The 12,213-nt window shown below is 40.0% G+C and overlaps 1 protein-coding gene across 1 annotated transcript in view; it reads right to left on the reverse strand.

Annotated features, from left to right (window-relative positions):
- The window catches only part of LOC109874221 (SH3 and multiple ankyrin repeat domains protein 2-like), a 126,453-nt gene extending 118,680 nt beyond the window's left edge, over positions 1–7,773 (reverse strand). Inside the window, exons 1-2 of the mRNA XM_031815693.1 lie at positions 7,585–7,773; positions 6,944–7,111 (exon numbers count right to left, since the gene is read on the reverse strand). Of these exons, the coding sequence (XP_031671553.1) occupies positions 6,944–7,111; positions 7,585–7,773 (357 nt within the window). The remainder of the gene's footprint in view (positions 1–6,943; positions 7,112–7,584) is intronic.
- Between the last annotated feature and the right edge of the window lie 4,440 nt (positions 7,774–12,213).

The following is a 12,213-nucleotide window of genomic DNA, read 5'->3' on the forward strand; positions in this document are numbered from 1 at the left end:
AGTATCGAACATTTAAAATGAACGCGTATGTCTTCACACCCCAGACTTAATACTTGGTGCAATCACCTTTGTCAGCAATTACATCTGTAAATCATTTTTAGATGATTCTACCAGCTCAAGACAACTCAAAAAATTTGGTTGGGAATGATGGATTGACAGCAATATTCAGACCTTGTCTCAGATTTTCAAGCAGATTTAAAGTCAGGACTGAGACTGGACCTATTGGGAGCACTCCACACCTATTGAAAATCCATTATGTGTGTTCATTAATATTTGTGTAATTGTCCCACTGAAAAATAAAACTATATCGCAGGGTTAGGTATTCAGAAGACTGAGGCAGGTTTTCCTTTCACATTTTACCTGGACTTTCTCCTTTCATAATTATTTTTATCCTGACAAACTTCCCAGTCCTTGCTGGTGACAAGCATACCCATAAAATTATGTTGCCACCACCAAAAATGGTGTTTAACCAGATAAAATGATATTTTACAGTAAACAAATTGACAACAGACTTTCAGCACACTTATAGGGAAGGACATTCAACAAGCACAGCACTTACACAAATGACTGATGATTGGCTGAGAGAAATTGATAATAAAAAAGATTGTGAGGGCTGTTTTAAAATGATCGATAGTAGTCTGCTGCTGGAAGGATGTATGTGTTATGGCTTTACATCCCCTGCTATATTGTGGATAAAGAGTTACCTGTCTAAAAGAACAGAGGGTGTTCTTGAATGGAAGTCTCTCCAACATAATCCAGTTAGAATCAGGAATTAGCCAGGGCAGCTGTTTAGGCCCCTTACTTTTTTTCAATCTTTACTAACGACATGCCACTTGTTTTCAGTAAAGCCAGTGTGTCTATGTATGCAGATGACTCAACACTACACACGTCAGCTACCACAGCGACTGAAATGACTACAACACTTAACTTCTTGGTGACAGGGGGCAGTATTTTCACGTCCGGATGAAATGTATGCCCAAAATACAACTGCCTGCTACTCATCCCCAGAAGATAAGATATGCATATCATTAGTAGATTTTGATAGAAAAACTCTGAAGTATCTAAAACTGTTTGAATCATGTCTGTGAGTATAACAGAATTTATTTAGCAGGCGAAACCCCGAGGACAAACCATTCAGATTTGTTTTTTGAGGTAACTCTCTTTGCAATGAGGTTTCATTGGGAATCCAGATTTCTGGGACCTTCTTGGAGTTAATTTCGCTTCCACTGGATGTCAACATTCTTTAGAAATTGGTTGAGGTTTTTCCTTTGCGTAATGAAGAAGTACGGCCATCTTGAACGAGGGTAACTTGAAGTGTACTGTTAGATATAGACGCGTGACCAGAAAGCTAGCTACAGTTTGTTTTCCTCCTGTATTGAACACAGATCATCCCGTCTTCAATTTTATCGATTATTTACGTTAAAAAAATACCTTACGTTGTATTACAAAAGTAGTTTGAAATGTTTGGGAAAAGTTTACAGATAACTTTTGAGATATTTTGTAGTCACGTTGCACAAGTTGGAACCAGTGTTTTTCTGGATCAAACGGGCAAAATAATAGATATATATTGACGGAATTAATCGAACAAAAGGACCATTTGTGATGTTTATGGGACATATTGGAGTGCCAACAAAATAAACTCGTCAAAGGTAAGGCATGAATTATATTTTTATTTCTGCATTTTGTGTTGCGCCTTTAGGCTATCCTCAGATAATAGCATTGTTTGCTTTCGCCGAAAATCCTTTTTGAAATCTGACATGTTGGCTGGATTCACAAGTGTAGCTTTAATTTGCTATCTTACATGTGTGATTTAATGAAAGTTAGATTTTTATAGTAATTTATTTGAATTGGGCGCTCTGCATTTTCCCTGGCTTTTGGCCAGGTGGGACGCTACCGTCCCACATATCCCAGATAGGTTAACAAATAACTGCAGTTAGTTTCAGAATGGGTGGCAAGGAATAAGTTAGTCCTAAATATTTCAAAAACGAAAAGCATTGTATTTGGAACAAATCAGTCCCTAAACCCTAAACCCCAACTAAATCTTGTAATTAATCATGTGGGAATTGAGCACGTTGAGGTGACTAAACTGCTTGGAGTAACCCTGGATTGTAAACTGTAATGGTCAAAGCATATTGATACAAGAGTGGCTTAGATGGGGAGAAGTCTGTCCATAATAAAGTGCTGCTCTGCCTTCTTAACAATGCTATCAACAATGCAGGTCCAACAGGCCCAAGTTTTGTCACACCTGGACTACTGTTCAGTAGTGTGATCAGGTGCCACAAAGAGGAACAATTGGCTCAGAACAGGGCAGTATGGTTGGCCCTTAAAGGTACACAGGGAGCTAACATTAAGGATATGCATGTCAATCTCTCATGGCTTAAAGTTGAAGAGAACTTGACTTCATCACTACCTGTTTTTGTAAGAAGTGTTGACAAGCTGAATGCACCGAGCTGTCTGTTTAAACTACTAGCACACAGCTCGGTCACCCATGCATACCTCACAAGACAAGCCACCAGAGGTCTCTTCACAATCCCCAAGTCCAGAACAAACTATGGGAGGTGCACAGTACTACATACAGTAGATCCATGACTAAATGGAACTCTATTCAACATCAGGTAACACATGCAAGCAGTAGAATCATATTTTAAAAACAGGTACAAATACACCTTATGGAACAGTGGGGAATGTGCAGAGACGCACACAAAGGTACAGACACACTGCATACACACACAAGCGCTAATGTTATATGATGCACTGTTTGATATGTAATGTAAGTGCCTTAATGTGTTTGGATCCCAGGTAGAGTAGCTGCTGCCTTGACAGGAACTAATGGGGATCCCTAATAAATACAAAAACAAAAATACTCGAAAATACAGAGGGTTTCACAACATTGCATTCTCTCCACATTACTGGCCGGTATGACAAAGTGACAAAAAGGAAGTCTGTGTCACGCCCTGACTGTAGAGATCTTTTTATTCTCTATGTTTGGTTGGTCAGGGTGTGACTTGGGTGGGAAACTCTATGTTCTTTGTTTCTATGTTTTGGCCGGGTATGGTTCTCAATCAGGGACAGCTGTCTATCGTTGTCTCTGATTGGGAATCATACTTAGGCAGCCTTTTTTCCTTTTGTATTTGTGGGTAGTTGTCTTTGTTAGTGGCCTGTATAGCCCTAGTAAGCTTCACGTTCGTTTTTGTTGTTTCTTGTTTTGTATGCGACATTTATAATAAAGAAAAATGTACGCTTCTACGACGACTGCGATCGTGACAGTCTGTGTTAAAACATTTATTTTAAATCCTCCATTATGTTTGCAAAAAGGTCCTTAAGTAATACTGCAAGACAACATGAGAAGGGAATAAACTTTTTGGCTCAAAATGAAAACTTCCAATAAAACACACAGAGTGAAACCATCTGTATTTTCAATTTATGTGGTTGGGCATCGTCATGGTATGTGTGTGTATGCTTGTCGCAATTTTAATGCCAATGACACACCAGATTGGCTTTCCAAGAGGAGTTCAGTGTTCCTGAGGGGTCCAGTCTCGGTCCTGACTTAAATCTGATTGAAAATCCGAGACAAGGTTTGAATATCGCTGTCCATCAATGATCCCCAACCTGAATTTAGCAATTTTGACAAAACAATGGATATACAGTGGGGCAAAAAACTATTTAGTCAGCCATCAATTGTGCAAGTTCTCCCACTTAAAAAGATGAGAGAGGCCTGTAATTTTCATCATAGGTACACTTCAACTATGACAAACAAAATTTGAAAAAAAAATCGTGAAAATCACATTGTAAGATTTTTAATGAATTTATTTGCAAATTCCGCTTCCACTGGATGTTACCAGTCTTTGGAATTTGGTTGAGGTTATTCCTTTGTGCAATGAAGAAGTAGGCCAACTCGGAACTGGGGACACTTTTGTGAGTTGCGCAAGACGTGAAAAGCAGCGCTGGTTTGTTTTCGTTCCTGTATTGAATACAGATTGCCCCGTCTACAATTTGATCGATTATTAACGTTTAAAAATACCTAAAGTTGTATTACAAAAGGTGTTTGAAATATTTTGGCAAAGTTTATAGGCAACTTTTGAAATATTTTGTAGTGACGTTGTGTTTTTGTAAGCAGTTTTTTTCTGGATCAAACGCGCTTTATAAATGGACATTTTGGATATATATGGACGGAATTAATCGAACAAAAGGACCAATTGTGATGTTTATGGGACATATTGGAGTGCCAACAAAAGAAGCTCGTCAAAGGTAATGCATGTTTTATATTTTATTTCAGCATTTTGTGTAGCGCCTGCAGGGTTGAAATATGCTAGCTCCTTTGTTCACTGCTGGATCAGATGGTGCAGGCTATCAGATAATAGCTTATGCTTTCACCGAAAAGCATTTTTAAAATCTGACTGGATTCACAACGAGTGTAATTTTAATTGAGTATCTTACATGTGTGATTTAATGAAAGCTTGAATTTTATAGCATTTTATTTGAATCTGGCGCTCTGCATTTTCCCTAGCAATTGGCCAGTTGAGACATTTGCGTCCCGCCTATCCCTAAGAGGTTTTAATCACTTTTAGATACACATATACAGTTTATATACAGTATTCAGACCCCTTGACTTATTCCACATTTTGTTACGTTACAGCCGTATTCTAAAATGTATTTAAAAATGTTTCCCTCATCAATCTACACACAATAACCCATAATGATAAAACAAAAATATTATATTATTTTTTTGCACATTTAATAAACATTTTAAACTGAAATATCACATTTACATACTGTAAGTATTCCGACACTTTACCTTGTTGAAGCAATTTTGGCAGTTATTACAGCCTCGAGTCTTCTTGGGTATGACGCTACAAGCTTGGCACATCTCTATTTGAGGAGTTTCTCTCATTCTTCTCTGCAGATGATTTCAAGCTCTGTCAGGTTGAATGGGGAGCATCGCTGCCCAGCTATTTTCAGATCACTCTAGAGATGTTCGATCGGGTTCAAGTCCGGGCTCTGGCTGGGCTACCCAAGGACATCCAGAGACTTGTCCCGAAGTTACTCCTGATTTGTTTTGGTTGTGTGCTTAGGGTTGTTGTCCTGTTGGAAGGTGAACTTTCGCTAAAGTATGAGGTCCTGGGTGCTCTGGAGCAGGTTTTCATCGAGGAGCTCTCTGTAATTTGCTCTGTTCATCTTTCTCTCGATCCTGACTAGTCTACCAGTCCCTGCCAGTAAAAAACATCTCCACAGCATGATGCTGCCACCAACATGCTTCACCGTAGGGATGGTGCCAGGTTTCCTCCAGACGTGATGCTTGGCATTCAGGCCAAAGAGTTCAATCTTGGTTTCATCAGACCAGAGAATCTTGTTTCTCATGGTCTGAGAGTCCTTTAGTCGGTGCCTTTTGGCATACTCCAAGCAGGATGTCATGTGCCTTTTACTGAGGAGTGGCATCAGTCTGGCCACTCTACCATAAAAGTCTGAATTGTGGAGTGCTGCAGTGATGGTTGTACTTCTGGAAGGTTCTCCCATCTCCACAGAGGAACTCTGCACCTCTGTCAGAGTGACCATCGGGTTCTTGGTCACCTCCCTGACTAAGGCCATTCTCCCCCGATTGCTCAGTTTGCTCTAGGAAGAGTCTTTGTGGTTCCAAACTTCTTCTATTTAATAATGATGGAGGCCATTGTGTTCTTGGGGACCTTCAATGCTGCATAAATGTTTTGGTACTCCCTCCAATCAAGTTCTAGAAAGGTCTCAAGGATTATCAATGTAAACAGGATGCCCCTGAGCTCAATTTTGAACCTCATAGCAAAGGGTCTGAATACTTACCAACATAATTAGAGCAGTAAAAATATGTGTTTCGTCATACACTTGGTATACGGTCTGAGATAACACAGCTTTCAGCCAATCAGCATTAAGGGCTCGAACCACCCTTTTTATAATTATAAACAGATAACACGAGTATGACAAAATAATACTAATTATGTTGGTAACCAGTTTAGAATTGCAATAAGGCACCTCTGGGTTTGTGCTATATGGCCAATATACCATGGCTAAGGACTGTATCCAGGCGCTTTGCGTTGCGTTGTCTGTAAGAACAGCCCTTAGCTGTTCTTACACACCCCCTCGTGCCTTATTGGTTAAATATACCACATATGATACACATGGTGAAACAAGCTATATAACAGTCTCAGTCTTGGCGTTTCCCTAGATTAAGGCTGCAGTTGCATGCCACGTCCAGTAGATGTCAGTGTTCGGCATAAGAGGCAGCACTGAGGCCTTGGAGTTTGTGATATTACGTCCTTAGTTTGAACCCAGTCATCAGATGGAAGAATCAATTCTAGGGGGGTGTAGTGAACAGATGTAGAAAGACACCAGTGCTAAATTAGGAATGATGTATCAAAGTATAATTCGAAAGCCTACATAGATCCAAAGTAATTTATATTATCAGGTTGACTTAGAGTGAGTGAAAGAGAGTCAGTGGGGGAGCGAGGGAGAGAGCAAAGGAAACAGGCATTTCCATAGCCCATGGGCAAGGCTCGTTTTCGGAGGATGAAAATTAATGCGTTTTGATGATAGTTAACTGATAGGCTAGCCTAGAGGAGGGTTGTGTTTGATATGCTGACAGTGGCATGTTCTAGAGGAGAGACAGCACAGTACATCAGGAAGTGTGACATTACTGCTGGCTAGAGCTGATAGCAATCAGAGTAGAACAGGAAGGGAGAGGGTCTAGGAGAGCTATCAACCATCAGTACACACACATGCACACGCACATACACACACATACAGGGAAAAAATATGTGTGTGTACATGTGTGTGCCTGTGTGTGTGTTTTTCCTCAGCCTCTCTGTGTGTGTGTGTGTGTGTGTGTGTGTGTGTGTGTGTGTGTGTGTGTGTGTGTGTGTGTGTGTGTGTGTGTGTGTGTGTGTGTGTGTGTGTGTGTGTGTGTGTGTGTGTGTACCTGGTGGACTTCATGCCAGCCATTTTCGTCCTGGCAGCAGACGGTGGCGTGTTCATGTAGCAGCAACTCACAGCAGAACGGATCTCCTCCCACCATGGCTGTGTGATAGAGCGCCGTCAGACCCCGACTGTCCTTATAGTCTGGAGACAAACCAAGCTCCAACAGGGTCTGCAACACACACACATACACACAGACGCGGGCAGGCGCACACACATTGACATTAGATTTAAAATACACCTTATGGAACAGCGGGATTGTGAAGAGACACAAACACAGGCACAGACACATGCATACAGACACACGATAACACTGTACACACACGTAAACATGGATTTTGTGTTGTAGATATGTGGTAGTAGAGTAGGGGCCTGAGGGCACATACTTCATGTGATGTGAAATCTGTTGTGAATATATTGTAATGTTTTTCAAATATAAACTGCCTTCATTTTGCTGGATCCCAGGAAGAGTAGCAGCTATAATGGGGATCCATAATAAAAACAAATACAATACTTATCAATACAAGGTATGGGTAAGCTTAAGAGTGGCAGGGTTAATGTTGTGTGTGTTCATGTGCATGTGAGTATGCATGCGTGAGTTGGTGTGTGTGTGTCCGTACCACACCAACATGTGTGTGTCCATACCATCAGAGTAACCTGGTTCTTGGACCTAGCAGCTTTGTGTAGGGCCGTCATGCCATCTTTGGCCCTGAAGTCCAGGTGAGCCCCTCCATTCTTCAGAACCTTTATAATCTCCACCACATTATCCAGGTGGGCCGCAAATGTCAGGGGGGTCTCTGCAGAATGACATGGACAGGATAAAGTGTAGACCATGGGTCTCTACCTTATTTTGCCTGAGGCCACATTTTGTTAGACTGATCCACCATGTTGACCGCTGCACTCTCATTTAGTTTCAGAATGGAAGCTTGCGCGTTTACGATGGTTCGAACGAGGTTAACATTCTCTCGGTCCATCGTTTTTTTTCAACAATTACGATGTTCCTTGATTGTCTACAGTAGCTTTCATTTTGGTGATTCTGAACGGGATGGACACAGTGAACAGACTGTTTGTGAGTACGGTTAGAACACCACAGACAAATTAGAAGAGAACAGAACAGAGAAGAAAGGGACCAAAGATGGATCAGAGCACAGAATGCAACATAACATAGGAACACAGTCGGAATGGAACAGAAACAGAACAGAAAACAGACCAAATGGAACCATAAAGGAATTATAGGCCATAGAGGCAGTGGTGGAAAAAGTTCCGAATTGTCATACTTGAATAAAAATAAAGATGCCTTAATAGAAAATTACTCAAGTAAAAGTCACCCAGTGAATTCCTACTTTGGTTTTAAACATACTTAAGTATCAAAAGTAAATGTAATTGCTAAAATATTCTTAAGTATCAAAAGTAAAAGGAAAAATATAAATTATTTCAAATTCCTTATATTCAGCAAACCTGACGCACCATTTTATTTGTATTTATTTTATTTACGGATAGCCAGGGGCACACTCCAACACTCAGACATCATTTACAAATGAAGCATGTGTTTAGTTAGTCCACCAGTTCAGAGGCAGTAGGGATGACCAGGGATGTTCTCTTGATAAGTGTGTGAATTAGACAATTTTCTTGTCCTGCTAAGCATTCGAAATGTAACGAATACTTTTGGGTGTCAGGAAAGACATATGGAGTAAAAAGTACATAATTTTCTTTAGGAATGTAGTGAATTAAAAGTAAAAGTTGTCAAAAAATATGAAGAGCAAAGTAAAGTACAAATACCCCCAAAAACTACTTAAGTAGTACTTCCAAGTATTTGTACTTAAGTACTTTACACCACTGCATAGAGGAACCACAACACAGACACAACAGACAACAGAACAGAAAAGAACAGCTAACAGAAAAGATCAGAACAGCCAACAGAACAGAACAGGACAAGACAGAACAGACAAGAGAACAGACAACAGAACAGAAAAGAACAGACCACAGAACAGAACATAGACAGGGAGAGAATAATGTGCATCGATTAAACTCAGATCAGCAGTGATGGTGACAACACCGTCCATTACTCTGTGCTTACACAGACATATTTTCTCAGGAATCGAAGTGGTTCTCCACTGTCAGTGTTATTCATCATCCAACCGCCGCAGTCACACGAAATGCATCCACACTCGGCCACTCACTCATCTACACTGTCGTCCGTCCATTGGTCAATAAGTGGATTTCTACTGGCAGTGGCACTGACACATTGGTTAAAGATCCAATGTAGTCATTTTCATTTATCTGAATAGAGTGGGAACATTTATCTGAATTAGAGCGGGAACATTTATCTGAATAGAGTGGGAACATTTATCTGAATAGAGTGGGAACATTTATCTGAATAGAGTGGGAACATTTATCTGAATAGAGTGGGAACATTTATCTGAATAGAGTGGGAACATTTATCTGAATAGAGTGGGAACATTTATCTGAATTAGAGTGGGAACATTTATCTGAATTAGAGCGGGAACATTTATCTGAATAGAGAGGGAACATTTATCTGAATTAGAGCGGGAACATTTATCTGAATTAGAGCGGGAACATTTATCTGAATTAGAGCGGGAACATTTATCTGAATAGAGTGGGAACATTTATCTGAATAGAGTGGGAACATTTATCTGAATAGAGTGGGAACATTTATCTGAATAGAGTGGGAACATTTATCTGAATTAGAGTGGGAACATTTATCTGAATAGAGGGGGAACATTTATCTGAATAGAGCGGGAACATTTATCTGAATTAGAGCGGGAACATTTATCTGAATAGAGTGGGAACATTTATCTGAATAGAGTGGGAACATTTATCTGAAATAGAGCGGGAACATTTATCTGAATTAGAGTGGGAACATTTATCTGAATAGAGAGGGAACATTTATCTGAATTAGAGCGGGAACATTTATCTGAATTAGAGCGGGAACATTTATCTGAATTAGAGCGGGAACATTTATCTGAATAGAGAGGGAACATTTATCTGAATAGAGAGGGAACATTTATCTGAATAGAGTGGGAACATTTATCTGAATAGAGCGGGAACATTTATCTGAATAGAGTGGGAACATTTATCTGAATTAGAGCGGGAACATTTATCTGAATAGAGTGGGAACATTTATCTGAATAGAGCGGGAACATTTATCTGAATAGAGCGGGAACATTTATCTGAATAGAGCGGGAACATTTATCTGAATTAGAGCGGGAACATTTATCTGAATAGAGTGGGAACATTTATCTGAATAGAGTGGGAACATTTATCTGAATAGAGCGGGAACATTTATCTGAATAGAGCGGGAACATTTATCTGAATTAGAGCGGGAACATTTATCTGAATAGAGTGGGAACATTTATCTGAATAGAGTGGGAACATTTATCTGAATAGAGTGGGAACATTTATCTGAATTAGAGCGGGAACATTTATCTGAATAGAGTGGGAACATTTATCTGAATAGAGTGGGAACATTTATCTGAATAGAGTGGGAACATTTATCTGAATTAGAGCGGGAACATTTATCTGAATAGAGTGGGAACATTTATCTCAATAGAGTGGGAACATTTGCTATATAGCGCAACCGTTTTTTTGTGACAAAACAATCAGCAGAATTGAAAATGTGATGGAAACCCACTTAACTTGTATTTTTCATTCAAGACACGGAATTTAACGGCAAAAGTTATTTCTAAGTGCACTACATATACGTACAGCCTTTGATCCGCAAAAAGTCAGTTTGATGAAAACACTTCTCTGGTGGAAAATGCCCCTATTGTTTTATGCAGATTTCTTTTCTATTTGCTTCAAAATCTGTCACAAATTGGATGGAAACCTGTGATTGTTTTTCAAGTTAAAATGGTCAAAAATACACAAAAATAGCTTCTTAGCAAAGAGCAATTTCTCAAGCTATTTTTTTGCTAGGACTGTCTTGGAGTGGTCTGAGTGGGGTGGGGGAAACTGAAAACTAGCTGTTATTCAAATCAAATCAAATCAAATGTATTTATATAGCCCTTCGTACATCAGCTGATATCTCAAAGTGCTGTACAGAAACCCAGCCTAAAACCCCAAACAGCAAGCAATGCAGGTGTAGAAGCACGGTGGCTAGGAAAAACTCCCTAGAAAGGCCAAAACCTAGGAAGAAACCTAGAGAGGAACCAGGCAATGTGGGGTGGCCAGTCCTCTTCTGGCTGTGCCGGGTGGAGATTATAACAGAACATGGCCAAGATGTTCAAATGTTCATAAATGACCAGCATGGTCCAATAATATTAAGGCAGAACAGTTGAAACTGGAGCAGCAGCACGGCCAGGTGGACAGGGGACAGCAAGGAGTCATCATGTCAGGTAGAGGTTATTGGCAGAGGTTTGGAAATATCTGTCTTATTGGTCTATTAACCAATTTGATTTCACCAGGTAGGCCACAACTCCCTCCCACCAAAACAGGCTGACATTTCAGGCAGTCTTTTCAAATAGCTCTTACACTAAAAGAGCACCCACTGTTCCTAGGCCGTCATTGAAAATAAGATTAGTTCTTAACTGACTTGCCTAGTTAAATAAAGATAAAATAAATGTAAAACCAAAAATTATCCTATGAAGCATCATTGAACTGGCATTATGTACCGCTAGAATGTACTCCAACGCTCTGAGCATAAATTAACAAACGCAGGAGGGTATTTGGGGGCTAAGAGGGGGGATAGTTGAGATTTTAAGGCAATCTGTGAAGCTATTAGGCGTATTAGGACTGTAAGGGTCTAAAGATTTTCACAAGTTAGTTAGAGGTATTGCGGCATTTTAAGAGCTGGGGACACAGTCAGCATTGTGTGAATAAAGTACTGGACAAGCTGGATAAATGCAGAGCAAATGCAGCCTTTCAGTTAAGGCTTATTAAAGAAGAACCTAAAGGAAACCGGTGTTAGGGCTCGTAGCAGGGAAATTGAGGGGGTTTTAATGGGATATAAGTGGTAATGGTAGATTAAGCCTTATTGCTGGGAGATTGAGGGATAAGAGCAGCTTGTAGAATAGCGCTCAATTATAGAGCTCTGGCTCACTATTGATTTTGGTTGTAGAAGTGCACACACAGACATGGACATAGGCATAGTCAGGCACACACACACACACGTTCTGTTGTAAATCCCAAGCTAATTACATCACAATTACATAGGGCTCAGATGTAGGCCGACACAAATTGACCCCCGAAAATTTACCACCCACTGTGTCGCCCAGAACATCGTCTCATACAACTATGTTCTATTCCATATTCATT

The sequence above is a fragment of the Oncorhynchus kisutch genome, linkage group LG3 (genome assembly GCF_002021735.2).
Source record: "Oncorhynchus kisutch isolate 150728-3 linkage group LG3, Okis_V2, whole genome shotgun sequence".
Taxonomy (NCBI): Eukaryota; Metazoa; Chordata; class Actinopteri; order Salmoniformes; family Salmonidae; genus Oncorhynchus; species Oncorhynchus kisutch.